Genomic DNA, 13,666 nt, shown 5'->3' with positions numbered 1-13,666 from the left:
TGGGCTGCTGTGTCCCCATAGGGAATGTTCCTGCAGGGCTCTGCTTGGAGCACCGAAGGTGGGTGAAGAACAGATGGAAAAGGGGTGGATTTGCTCTCCTCCTCAGCAGAGATGATGGAAAAGCTCCTGCCCTGCCTGGGATGAGCAGGGAATGGGCACAGAGCTGCCAGAGCCACTGTGGGTGCAGGGGTGGGAATGGGGCTGGGATGAGGGAAGGACAGCTTGGCTTTCCCATGGAGCTGGCTGTCTCCAAACTGGGGTAGCCTCTGGAATTCTGATCTGAGCCACCCCTGGCTTTGGGAGGTTGTGAGGGGCAGGAGGTGTGTTGGGGGGCAGAGGTCAGCCCATGGGATTTAAGGTCCTTTCCATCCCAAACCATTCTGGGATGCTGAAGAGCTGGAAATTGGGATGAGCAGTTTGGGATAAGTGCAGCCTGTGGTGAGGGATTGGCCCTGGGGACTTGTCAAGGACCTTTTACCAATGAGCATTTTACAGCTGTATTGGTTTTATTTAGAATTAATCCTCTTGCACTTGTGTAAGCACCTAAATAAAACATGACTCATTTAATTAATTACGCTGAAATCATGGGACTTTACACTGAGCTTTAGGTAGGAGTTATTTTATCTTCCTCCTTAATGATTAAAGCCTCAGTTCATGACACAACACGGATGAATCTTTAAAACATATGTGGTTGGGGACTTTAAATTAACCTACTTTTTGTGCTTGGGGTTGTTTTTTATAACAGAAGGAGATACAGGATTTTGTTTACATTTTTTTGGAATATTTAAACTATTTTCTATACAATTTTCTATAGGGTAAGAAATAGTGACACAGTGTCCTCACTGTGTTGACTTCAGAACTGTGTGATCACTTCAGAAATGCCCTTGCCGAGTTTTGCAGGATGTTTCCTGCAAAAGCTGGTCAGGAAAGTGAAAAAAACGGCTAAAGAGTTCTTTAAAAAGTGTCGGAGGGTAAATGTCCATCTGTGAGAGAAAGCATTAGTCATCCTGACCTCTTTTATTGCAGCGTGGAAATAGAGCTTTGCGTCTGAAGGTATTTTTCATCTCTTTCTCTCTGAAGTTGTAGTTGTTCTCTTTTTTTTTTTTTGTGTGCTTTTTTCCTGCTGTGTCACCTTGTGCTGGACACGGAGGAGGTCACACTGGAATTCTGGAGGAAGGTCACACTGGAATTCTGGAGGAAGTGTTGGGCCACTCAGGACAAAAGGGACATTGAGGGGCTGGAGGTGTCCAGGGAAGGGAATGGAGCTGGGAAGGTCTGGAGAACTCCTGAGGGAGCTGGAAAGGAGCTCAGCCTGGAGCAAAGGAGGCTCAGGGGACCTTGTGGCCCTTGGGGACAAGGGGCAATGGTGGCCTTGGCAGTGCTGGAGATGGTTGGACTTGATCTCAGAGAGCTTTTCCAACCTGGAAGTCTCCATGATTTTTGATTGAGTTTTTTGAATATTCCCAGTCTGACCTGTGTAGTTTTAGATGTGACATCCCAGTATCTTCCCAGCCTTTGCATTGCTGCATTCAGAGCCACTCCAGCATGGAAATCTCTCATTTTTTTTCCTTTATTTCCCCAACTGTAGGGCTGCAGATAACCCATAAGTGCAAACATGGGCAGGCAATGTAGATTTTTCCCAAACTAAGGCTGCAGAGTTCATTATGCTCCTTGTTTTAAAAACATCTCAGCCAATAGTGGTTTTAATTCAGTTTATCCCACAGAATATCTACACACCTGCTTTGAGTAATCCCGAGGAGCAGTAGTGCTAAGGAAACAGAAGAAAAAGGATGCTGGTCACACTCAGTGCTGCTGCCTCCTGGTGTTCACCGAATAATTGGGGTTGGAAAGAACCTTTTAAGCTCCAACCCATTCCTCTGGCCCATCCCATCCAGTCCTGGCTGCATCTGTAAAACCCCATTGACTGGAAAATTGCCCCTCCATTCTTCAAGTGGGAAATGTCCCTCGGTGAGGGTGGCATGTCACCCCCGGTGTCACCACTGTCACTTCACTGTGGCTGCAGCAGCCCTGGGAGTGCAGTGCTGCATCTGCTGCCGACAAGCTGTGATTTGTGTTCCCAGGAGATCCCAGCCTTGCTAATTGAAATGGATTGGAATTCGTGTTCTCCATGATAGGCTGGGTTTGGAGTGCTGGGAAAGACACGCAGAACCAGCTGAACTGGGTGGAATTGAAAAATGAGTGTCACAAAGGTGGTAATTTGTGTCTGTATTCAGGTGTTTCTCTTTAAATATCATTTTTTAGAAGCAAATACTGGATTTGCCACGAGTGCTGACCTCCTCTTCCGCAGAAATCAAAGCAAATATAATAATTTGTCCACCTGAATTAGACACAGAGTGACTGAATGAGTAAGACAGTCTATCAAGCTTGATTATTCCAAATGGAAATTGATTTTATTCAGTTAATTGGTGCTTTGCCTCGCTCGGTCTCTTACGTGTAAATGATTATTCTGATTTGTAATTTTTTAATCAAATTATTGCCATCTCTTTTAAATGATCTTTACTGAGGGTATTTGTATGGAATATATGAGGAGTTTTTACAGTCAGTTATAATTTTGTGGGCATTTAAATTATAGATTATTATCCAATTAAGTATACTTATCCCTTAAATTCCCTTGTTATTTCTGCAGGGGTTGGAAACAAAGCTTGCCTGGTTTTTAGATGTACAGTAACCCCAGGAGTGAACCCAGTATATATATATTTATGTATTTTATATGTACAGTAACCCCATTAAAAAATCATGGGGTTTATGGTGACATTTAATGTTCATCACAGAGTGTTTTCTAATCTATCATGTGGCTGAATTTTGAGGAATATTTCCCAAGTGGAGAGGTCCTTTCCTGAGTTTCTTGCTGGGCTGTTCTGAACATCTCCACAAATATCTCCACAAATATCTCAACTCCATTTCCTTTTTTTCCTCTGGAGTTTAGGACATCCTGAGGCTCTGAGGAAGAATTAGGATTCAAATGAAAGAAAAGGAAAACGCAATGTGTGGGTTTTTTAAAGCTCCTGAATGTTAAAGCAGAGCAAAACATGGGACTTGACCAGACTTCAGGGAATTGGATTTGGGGTTTAATGTGATCTTCTGGAATTGTTACTCTGAGGAATTCTGAGCAGCCTGGGACAGTGGAAGGTGTCCAGGGTGGGATGGGATGAGCTTTCAGGTCCCTTCCAACCCAAACCATCCTGGGATTCCATGTTTCCATCTTGATGCAAGTCTCCCCTGTTGGTTTGGAAAAGGGAGGAGCACTTCTCTTCCCAGTTATTTTGTAAACAAGCAATTCAGCAGGACAGTTTTCTTGGGAATTCTGCGGCATTGATTGCTTACTCCAATGACATAATGGTGCAATAAAGCCATTTATTATATATATATATAATAAAGCCTCCAGCCAAGAAGGAGGTCAGGGGAGAGCAATTCCAGTTAAAGGATAACCTGGCTGGGATGGGTTAGCACAGTCCTGGCTTGCCTGGAGCCAGAGCTTGAGGAAAAAGAAAATAGCAGCAATCAACCCCCCTGGAAGTGAGAGCAGCTCCTGGGATTGCAGCCAGGAAGGAGCTGCTGTGGCAACTCACCTGCTCCAGGTAGGGGAGAAACAGGCACTGGGGCTTGGGATTCCTCCATGGAATCCCACAATGGTTTGGGGTGGAAGGGACCTTAAACCCATCCAGTGCCATGGCAGGGACACCTTCTGCTGTCCCAGGCTGCTCCAAGCCCCATCCAGCCTGGCCTTGGACACTGCCAGGGATCCAGGGGCACCACAGCTTCTCTGGGAGTCTTTCCAGGGACCAGCAGTGTGTTGGGGTTCATGGGTGTAAAGCAGGAAGAGCAAAAGAAGAGGCAGAGCAAGGGGAGAGGGTGGCTGTGTCCTCTCGTTCCCTTTTTGGGATTTCTCTTGTTTTTTTTTTTATTATTATCTATCAAACTTCTGGGGTAGATGCTTGCTCTTGGTGTGGCCAATGGCTCTGTCAGCCTACAGTGATGATACTTTCACGTCTCTCATTTTTAATTCTGTTTTCTGAACTGATGGTGCTTATCCTTGCAAATGTGACTTTTGTAGCTCTGACAGTCTGGGGCATGACCTGAGCTCCAGCATTCAAACGCCTGAGAGAAAAACACAAATCCCAACAGGCTCTCCACTCTCCTCTGTGTTTCCTGGGGTGTTTCACTGATTTTTTCCTGCTTTGGGAGGATGCAGGGATGGGTATCAGTTTATCCTGCTCTGAAGCAGCTGGTGCATCCTTGGGAAAAGGAGAAGGACTCCAGATCTGTAGCAGAGCCACGTGGCACCAGGGAGGTTTTGTTGGCCTATTTTCTCAAAGCCCAGGTTTTACTCCTGAGCTGTCAGGTCAGATGAGGATTCGGTTCTGCGGCCGAAATAGAAATTAGCCATGTGTGGTAATCCATTAATCCCTGGAAATAATGCCATTTATTCACGTTTTGGGGAGCTGGGCTGTCCTCGTGATGCCTCCTTGGGTTGTGTGAGGAGCAGCGATCCTGGGAAAAGCTGTCCAGAGGTGTCCCAGTTCCTGAGCTGATCCCTCTGGAATTGCTTCCAGGTGCTTCTCCTCCTTGCACAGAGAGGCTGTGGCTGTCCCTGGATCCCTGGCAGTGTCCAAAGCCAGGCTGGATGGGGCTTGGAGCAGCCTGGGACAGTGGAAGGTGTCCTGGGGTAGTAATAAACTACCAAAATAAAAATCAGTCCATCCAGAATAGACTCATGGAATCACTGAGATTAGAAAAGCCCTCCCAGACCATCAAGTCCAGCCTGTGCCTGATGCCCACCTTGTCCCCATCCCAGAGCACTCAGTGCCACATCCAGGAATTCCTTGGACACCTCCAGGGATGGGAACTCCAAACCTCCCTGGGCAGCTCCTGCCAGTGCCTGACCACCCTTCCCATGGAGAAATTCCTGCTGATGTCCAACCTGAGCCTCCCTGGCACAGCTTGAGGCCATTCCTGTTGTCCCTTTGCTATTTCCCTGGGAGCAGAGGCCACCCTGTGCATATCCAGGGAATAAAGTCAGGATGCAGTAGGATGTAAGTCAATAATGCACTGTATCCCTGTGTGCTTCTAAAGGCAGTTCCCATCTCTTTCTCCAGCAGCTGCCCTACAGCAGAGATGTGTAATAAGAGCAGTTTGTCTCTCCCTGGATCTTTTCCTTTCCACTTTTATCAACAAGAGGCTGCTTTTGGAGCACGTGCTTGTCCTTCCTCGTTCAGCCCTGCTGTTCTCTCAGGAGAGTTGTTGCTATTTTTTCCTCCTTGTTTTACCAGGCTGTATCATGACACTGCGCCTTTGTGAGAAGGGAAAATGTGGGAAATGCTGCTGTGCCTGCAGCAGTGAGGTTTTGGTTCAAAAAATTACATTATTGCAGGCCTGTGAGTGAAGGCAATAAATGGAAATATAAAGTTCACGGTGTTTTTATGGGATTGCAGCTTGGTCACCTCCCCAGTGCTTCCCACCTTCTTGCTCCCCAGTGTGACAAGAAGGGACAGGGTGAGAGGAAATGGCCTCAAGTTGTGCCAGGGAGGTTTAAATTGGAAATTAGGGAGAGTTTTTTTCATGGAAATGGTTGAACAGGCTGCCCAGGTGGAGTCCCCATCCCTGGAGGGGGTTGTGGATGTGGCACTTGGGGACATGGGGCAGTGGTGGCCTTGGCAGTGCTGGGAATTATTTGGATTTAATGATCTTAAATGACCTCAACAATTATTTTGATTCCAAATCATTGGAACCTCAACAATTCCATGATTTTCTCCTTGCTTTATTTAGTGCTGAGCCCAGTGCTTTGCATCTACCTGTGCTGCAGCTCCTGCATTTTCTTGCAGCTTTCCTGCATTTCCCTGCAGTTTTCCTGCATTTCCCTGCAGCTTTCCTGCATTTCCCTGCAGTTTTCCTGCATTTCCCTGCAGCTTTCCTGCATTTCCCTGCAGTTTCCCTGCATTTCCCTGCAGTTTCCCTGCATTTCCCTGCAGTTTCCCTGCATTTCCCTGCAGTTTCCCTGCATTTCCCTGCAGTTTCCCTGCATTTCCCTGCAGTTTTCCTGCATTTCCCTGCAGTTTTCCTGCATTTCCCTGCAGTTTTCCTGCATTTCCCTGCAGTTTTCCTGCATTTCCCTGCAGTTTTCCTGCTCCTCTCTTTAGGAAGTGGAAACACAAAAGGCTCTGGGCAGAAATGAGATCCCAGAATTTGCACAATCGTCGTCTCTGTGTTTATTTCTGATAAACTGTGGGACATCCCAGTGTGTTCAGCCTCACTTTATCTCATCCCAGGGAACAGATTCCAGGGGGCTGGCAGGGAATTGGCATCTGGAAAACCCTCCTGACAGGGATTTGGAGAGAAGCACTGATGTTCCTTTCGCTTTCTGCTCTCCTGGAAACCTTCCAGCAGCTTCAATTATTCTGTGGGGTTGTTTTTTTTTAAGGAGCTGGATGTATTTGAAGGATGAGAGAGTGAACTCAACGCTGCCTTGGAAAATCAGCCCCTGGCAGAATTGATTACCCAAAATTCCAGCGGATTTCAGCAGCCTTTGCTGAGGGTGGGAAGTGTCTCAGCATTCAGCACCTCTCCCCTGTTAATTCCACTTTTATTCTGCCTTTATTCCACATTTCCAAATCCTCCTCCTTCCTTTCCCTTCCCTGCAGTTCCCATTAAGTGCTGCTGCGTGTCCCGAGCTTTGTAATTATAAATACACTGTAATTATAAATTGTTAATTTGGGACGTTTATGTAACGCTGAATATGATGCAGGAGCAGTTTGCAGGGAGGCATTAAACACAATTCATCATCTAATCCCAACAATGGGATTGGGGGAAGAATGGGATTGCAAAATCCCAAGAATGGGATTAGATAGTAAGACATTTAGTTCTGCTTAAATTATAAATAGTAGGAGGAGGAATTGAGGGAGTGAATTAGTAGGAAGCTGGACTGGGGAAAGAATTAGGAAAATAAAGTTTGGTGCTAGTAATACTGTTTTATTCTTGGTTTTATATTAGAGAAATAAAATATTGTTTTTATATTAGAGAAAAAAAAATCACTGAGCTTCCAAACTATTTATCCACCAGGTGTGTGCTGAGTTTGAATTTACCCCTGGGTGTAGGACAAGGCTTTGGAGAGGCTGGGAATAACTGGGAATATTTCCCTTCTGAGTTAACAGCTGTGAGAGTGGCGGAAAGGTGGTGTGAAAGTTGTTGTTCAGGGAGATTTTTCAATTTTTGAGCTTACCCAGGGATTATTTCTGGTGGATTATCCCACTTTACATGGAAAGGAAGGATTTTCTAATGGTTATTCTAATGACTGCCGAGTTCCTGGGTTTTTCAGTGTGCTGGTAGGCAGGACTGTGTAATACCCTGTGGAAATTGTGCTGTAAAATTCAATGTATTGCCCTGAAAGAGGGAGCTCTGCTGTGCAGCATTTCCAGGGAAGTCATTTTCCAGGGATATCTCATTTTAGCAGTGGCTGCAGAGCCACCATCTGGATAAATCCTGCCATTTGTGGGAGGCAGAAAGTAAAAAGGTTGTGTGAAAATATTCCTAAATCAAGCAGGACTGGCTAAAGGCTGAGATTGCAGCCTCTCCTAATTAATCTGTTCATCAGGGAGTGGATAAATACACAACAAATTAGGAACAACAGCTATTTGCCACCTCGATTTAGAGGGATTGGAGTATTTCTGGACCTGATTATTTATCTGCATCTATGAATTTCCCTGAATTAAGGACAGCACATTCTCATCCCACCTTTCCTGGAACTTCCTTCACATTGGAAATGATTTTCTGGTCTCACAAACCCCAAAATTCTGTGTTTGGAGAGCAGACTCAGCTGTGGCACACCTTCCCCCAAGGAATTCATCCATGGAGAGCTTTATCTGTGGATAAAGGAATCAGGTGGGATTAGGAAACTCTGAAAAGTGTGTTTTAAAGGCACTTGAAACTTTCTGGTATTGCTGGTCTGCTTGGTGGTAAAAACATTTCACCTTTATTAGGATTTTTATTATCTGGGGATGACTGCCAGGCTCATTTCCTCAGTGTCCTCAGATGCCCTTTTTTTATGGATGGAGCATTTTTGCCCTGGTTTCTGCTGTTGTCTTGGAGCAGTGTTTCCATTCTGTTCTGGGCTTTAAAACACCCTCAGTGAATTCTCAGTGTGCACAAGTGGCATTTTCCTTCTGCATCCAAACTCAGCGAGAAGGCAACGGTATCAAACAAGGTTGAAATAAATTTAAATGTACAGCAAATACTCCTTTTTTTCTTTTAGCTTCGTCCTGCCACGAGGAAAAAAACCCATAATATTGATTTGACCTGGAAATTGATCTCCTGCCTTGCTTTGTTTCAGGTCCAGGATGGAACATTCCTGCTCACTGCTGCTGCTCTGTGTTAGTTTTCTCTCAGCTCAAGCTCTGCCACCCAATGGAACTGAACTGCCCAAAACAACCACAGCCACCAGTAAGGACCTGATTTTTGGGATGGGCATGGGAAGGGGTTTCAGGGAGCTTTCCCTGCTGGTTGTGGGATGTTTTTGCAGGACTTTGACCCCGCTGACACCGTTCTGGTGGTGCTCTCTGTGCTGGGGCTGCACGTGGCTGGGGTTGGGGTTTCACTTTCTCTTTGCCATGGGTGGGGAAAGCACAGCACAGCTTTTGGGGAGCTGCAGGAGCACAGGGTGGCTCTGCTGGGCTGCAAGGTCTCCATGGCACTGGGGATTGATGGGATGTGGACACAGATCATATGAGGAAAAATTTCATTAGACAACAGGATGATGTATTTAAACGCCATGAGGAACCTTTACAAGAGTCCTGTGTTTTCTCATGGCAAGATGCAAGGAGGGGTGAAGTGCAGGAAGGTCCTGAGAGGTGAAAAATAGGAGAGTGTTGTTCCAGGAGCTCGGAACAATCTCGTCCTCACTGGGCCACTGCAGCACCTTTAATTCATCCTCAGTTCTGTTTGCAGAATTTCTTCCTCTTCAAACCTGCCTCAACCACATCCCAACACGTGACAGTCCTGGGGAGAGGCTGGTTCAGGGGAATTAGGGTTTTTTGAGGAAGTGCCCAAGGCCAGCCTGGGACCGTGGAAATGTCCCTGCCCTGCAGGGGTGGATTGGGATAATCTCTGAGGTCCTTCCAGCCCAAAGCAGGGAGATAAAGCTGCTGCTGTCCCATATAAACAGTGTGATGAGGTCCTGATAAGCATTCAGGGACTGCTGTTGACACCCAGTGTTTTATGGAAGGCTGATTTTGTGCTTTATTTGCTTTTAATCTGCCTGGGAACTTTACAGCCCTGCAGAAGAGAGCCAGGCAGGAATCCAGTGCCAGGCTTGGCTCGTGGCCCTTTGGGTTGTTCTGGTTCTTGGCTGTGGTAATTCAAATGGAAAGAGGGAAGATTTAGATGGAATACTGGGGTGAAATCGAGGGTGGGGAGCACAGGGTGCCCAGAGAAGCTGTGGTGCCCCTGGATCCCTGGCAGTGTCCAAGGCCAGGCTGGACATTGGGGCTTGGAGCAGCCTGGGACAGTGGAAATGTCCCTGCCATGGCTGGGGTGGGACAGAATCATCTCTGAGGGTGTTTCCCACCCAGAGATGGGATGCTAATTTGGGTGTGAGGCATTTCCCTTCTCCACCAGGCCAGGGCAGGGTGGCTGCAGCTCCTCTGGGCTCACAGAGCTCAGAGGGGAAGTGGAGGTTGGGGAGGAAGAGCTTCACCATCAGCCGTGCCAACCCGAGTGTGGCTGTGCTCAGTGCTCTCCGAGGAACCAGATTATTAATAGAAATGAAGCTTTAGCCAAGTGTAAATTTGCTAATTAATTGGTTTGCTGAAGGTTGTTGGGCTCTGCTTCTTGTGTGGCACCTGGAGCAGCAGAAAAACAAGTTCCTAGTATTGGTCTGAATGTGGAAAAATATGGGAATTGAGAAGGGGAAGTGACTTGTTGGTTTTGTCACTTCCCAGAATTTTAATAATGTGAGTTGTAAAAGGGAGTTTTGCCATCAGTGCTGTTCATCTTCAGAGCTTAATTCGAAATTGTGTTGAATTTAAGTATGATAATATGGATAAGAGTAATCTGATCATCCCTATTTTAATTAAATCTTAATTTCAGCGATATGATTCAGAAATGATTGGTGTGACTAAACTGTTTTTCCTGAGTATCAAAACCTTCCTGACTTTGCAGTGAGGAAGAGTTCTGTGTGACAGACAAGGAGGTGCACCCTGAAAATACACTGCTGCAGAAAGAGTTCCAGGATAATAGGATTATCTAATAAATTTGATAGCCTTTGAACTAACACGGTATTTTTAAATACAAAAATAAAGATTTTTGATTGAAGCATTAAAAAAACCTCCATATAACAGACTATGGAAAGAACTAAAAGATCCTAAAAAAAAAAAAAATCCAGCTTTCCTTTTGCATGCTAATTTGATGAGTGATCCCAAAAGATAAGATGCTTTTGATTCTGCAAGGAATAAGTATAAAGGATTTCATGTCATTATTTGAGCTGACTTGATTTTTTCAAAGATTTGCTGAATTACAATGTCAGCTTTATTCTTATTTAAAACGTGGTTACCTTGTCTGGTTGATTTTTAGCACTGCTGCCATTTTACTTCCTACAAGAGCACCATGAAATTGCTGCCATGAAATTGCTACCTTGAAATTTCCCTTTCAGAAAATGAGAATATTCTGGGGTTTACTGCACTGCCATTTACTGGGAAGTTGCCCTGAGGTTTACTCAAAATACTCAGCTGTATTAAATAAATCTAAACCATCAAACCACAGAGTGGTTTGAGTTGGAAGGAACCATCTAGTTTTGCCTTCCAAGCCAATATTTATTAGGATTTGCATAAATAAATGTATATTTCCAGTAGCTACAACTTAATGCTCTCAGATACTTGTTACAGGCTGTTTATTCATGATATTGTCCATGACATTCCCATAACTTCTGCTAATTCAAATATTTGTAAATTCTCCAGCATTAATCATAGCCTGGATTGTTTTACTTCCTCTTGTAGTTTTACTTGTTGAGTGGCTGAAATGTGAAAGCAGCCTGGGAGTTGCAGTTGTAAACCTTTAAATCCCTTTCCCAATGTTTACATTCCACTGATATTTACTCCATGAGTGTTCATGGGGTTTGTACTTCTCAATCCTTACAATTCCTTTCCACCACTGATGCTGGAACTTTCAGAGGGAAGGGATTTATCAGAGGAGCTGCAGGTTGAAAAGCAGGAAATGGAGCAGCTTTGGGAGTTCTGCTTAGTGCTGGTTGAACTTCCAACAAGTCAGTGGGAGTCTAAAAATAAGATTATTCCTCTCTCTGCCCCACCCTGGAGAGACCCCAGCCAGGGCAGTGTGCAGCTCTGGGGTCTGGGCACAGCAAAGACCTGGAGCTGGTGAGGAGGAACTAAATGTTTAATGGAATGGAGCAGCTCAGATGTTCAGCTTGGGCAAGAGAAGCTTTGGGGTGACCTTCAGAGCCTCAAGGAGCTCCAGGAGAGCTGCAGAGGGACTGGGGACAAGGGATGGAGGGACAGGACACAGGGAATGGCTTTGAGCTGGAAATGGGTAGATTTATATTGGATATTGGGAAGGAAATTTTGGCTGGGAGGTTGGGGAGGCCCTGGGATGGGATTCCCAGAGAAGCTGTGGTGCCCCTGGATCCCTGGCAGTGTCCAAGGCCAGGCTGGACATTGGGGTTTGGAGCAGCCTGGGACAGTGGAAGGTGTCCCTGCCGTGGCTGGGGTGGCACTGGGTGAGCTTTAAGGTCCCTTCCATCCCAAACTATTTTGGGATTCTGTACCAGCCAGAGGTGGGACTTCCTTGCCAGACTCGTGGTTGTTTCATGGAAAAAACGAGGCAGTGTCAGAAAATGGAGTTAGGAAGAAGGAGCCTGGCTCACTCTGCTTGGTATTTAAATGCCAGAGGGATGCTCTGCTGGTAGGTACTCCATTCCAAGAATGAGTTTGAAAAGCAGAACTTCACCAAACGGGTGGTTTCGGATGGGGGGTTGGACTGGGTGACATTTAAAGGTCCCTCCAGCCCAGACTGCTCAGGGATTCTGTGACTGCAGTGCCAGCTGGGCTGTGCTGATAGGGATTCAGCTCTGAGATGTTAAACTTGCAGTTTCTGCTCTTTGCCTCCTGTTGGCTGCTGCCTGTGGGTGCTGCTTTCCCTCCCCTACCTGCCTTTTTTCCTGTGCCCTTCCTTTAATATTTTTCTCTGATTTGGGGTTTGTGCTTCACATGAACCAAACAAACAAATCTCCTGGTTATCAGCTGCCCATCAGCTGCTTCCTTCCTGCAGCCAAGGCATGGCAGGGTTGGGGTTTTCTCTTCCAAAAATAGCCTGAGTGTGGGTTTTGTCATAGCTCCTGTTGTGATATCTCTGTTTTTTGAAAAGAACATCAGACCTGTGCATAAATATTTACTCCCATGTCTCAGTCATCAATTTTTGAAGCAGCAGTGATTAAAGAATTATTTGAGGTCTTTGTTTCAGTGTCCCCTTAAAACCCTCCTTGGTCTGGAGGACAGCTGTGTTGGCCAAAGATGTCTGATCCTCTGAGTCTGCAATTAGCTCAGTTTTAACCTTCTCATGCAAATTTGGGGCTACATTTATAAATTTGGTAATATCAAAGCAAAATACAGGTAATAAATGAAACCAAACTGTGCCTCACTCACAGCTCTGCAAGGGTGAAGCCACTGGAAAGCAAGGATTTGGGAACAGATGTGCTCAGGTACAAAGAAAAAGGGACTTTTTGTGGATTTTGCCCTAATTTCCTTGTGAAATGGTTAGGAGGAGAGGTGAGATCTTGGGGCAGAGAATTGTATCAGCCCTTGACTGAAGAGATGAGGACTGTAGTTCAGCAGAAGGTTCAACTTCTTCTGGCTTGGACTGAGCTTTCAGTGCTTGTCTGGGAATCACTTCTCCAAAGACACCCCAGCAATGGTGCAGCAGTTCTGGGAAAGGAAGAGATGGGGGATTCTTGTTCTTGCGGGATTGTCTGAGGGAAGTTTTTATTCCCTTGTGATGCAGCCTTGTTGTTCTCCTCCCCTCATGCCATGGCTCTTGTCACAGAGCCAGCGAGAACCAAATCCTGCAGGACTCTGAGATCCTCAGGCTGACATTTCTGAGCTCCAAAAGTGGGCTGAAGCGGCTCCATGTTGTCTGTGAGGGACAAAAATAGGGATTTTTGGTGTTTGTTTCCCTGTCAGCCCTCGGGCTCCAGACGGAGTTGCAAAACAGCACACGGCAAGTGTTGGGTGGTGATTCATCTGCATCCAGACACTCCTTGCCAGAGTGATTTCCTGAAACCCTGCCAAGCCGTGGCTTCTGATTACAATTTTGTCATGCCTGTCACTTTTATCTTTATACACCACTTAAATGTCATCTCTCATGCATTTTATTGCTTTCCCTGTCTTTGGGTTGTGATGTTGACTTACGATGCCTTTTTGCCCTGCATGTCCTGAGCTCACCTGAGCTTGTAAAGGGTTTTTTTCCTGTGTCATCACAGGCTGGTTGAGCACCCAGAGAGCTCCCAGCTGCTCCCAAAAACCAAATGGTTTTGCAGCCATCAGTTCTGGGTAGTTGGTTGATCCATATGACTCCTCTTGGAATTATTGCAGGTGTTATCTACTCTGAAATATTTTATTGAATCCCAGAATGGTTTGGGTTGGAAAGG

At 45.8% G+C, this 13,666-nt stretch overlaps 1 protein-coding gene across 5 annotated transcripts in view; it reads left to right on the top strand.

Moving 5' to 3' along the window:
- The window catches only part of PTPRE (protein tyrosine phosphatase receptor type E), an 81,787-nt gene that overhangs the window by 44,434 nt on the left and 23,687 nt on the right, over positions 1-13,666 (top strand). For all 5 annotated transcript variants that reach the window (XM_085064603.1, XM_085064600.1, XM_085064601.1 and 2 more), the window contains exon 2: positions 8,345-8,454. In XM_085064603.1, coding sequence (XP_084920729.1) covers positions 8,352-8,454 — 103 coding nt within the window. In that variant the 5' untranslated portion in view covers positions 8,345-8,351. The remainder of the gene's footprint in view (positions 1-8,344; positions 8,455-13,666) is intronic.

This window comes from Lichenostomus cassidix, chromosome 6 (genome assembly GCF_008360975.1).
Source record: "Lichenostomus cassidix isolate B80296 chromosome 6, HeHo_3.0, whole genome shotgun sequence".
In the NCBI taxonomy this organism is placed as follows: Eukaryota; Metazoa; Chordata; class Aves; order Passeriformes; family Meliphagidae; genus Lichenostomus; species Lichenostomus cassidix.
Note: the sequence above shows the minus strand (reverse complement) of the source record. Positions and strands in the feature narration are given on the sequence as shown.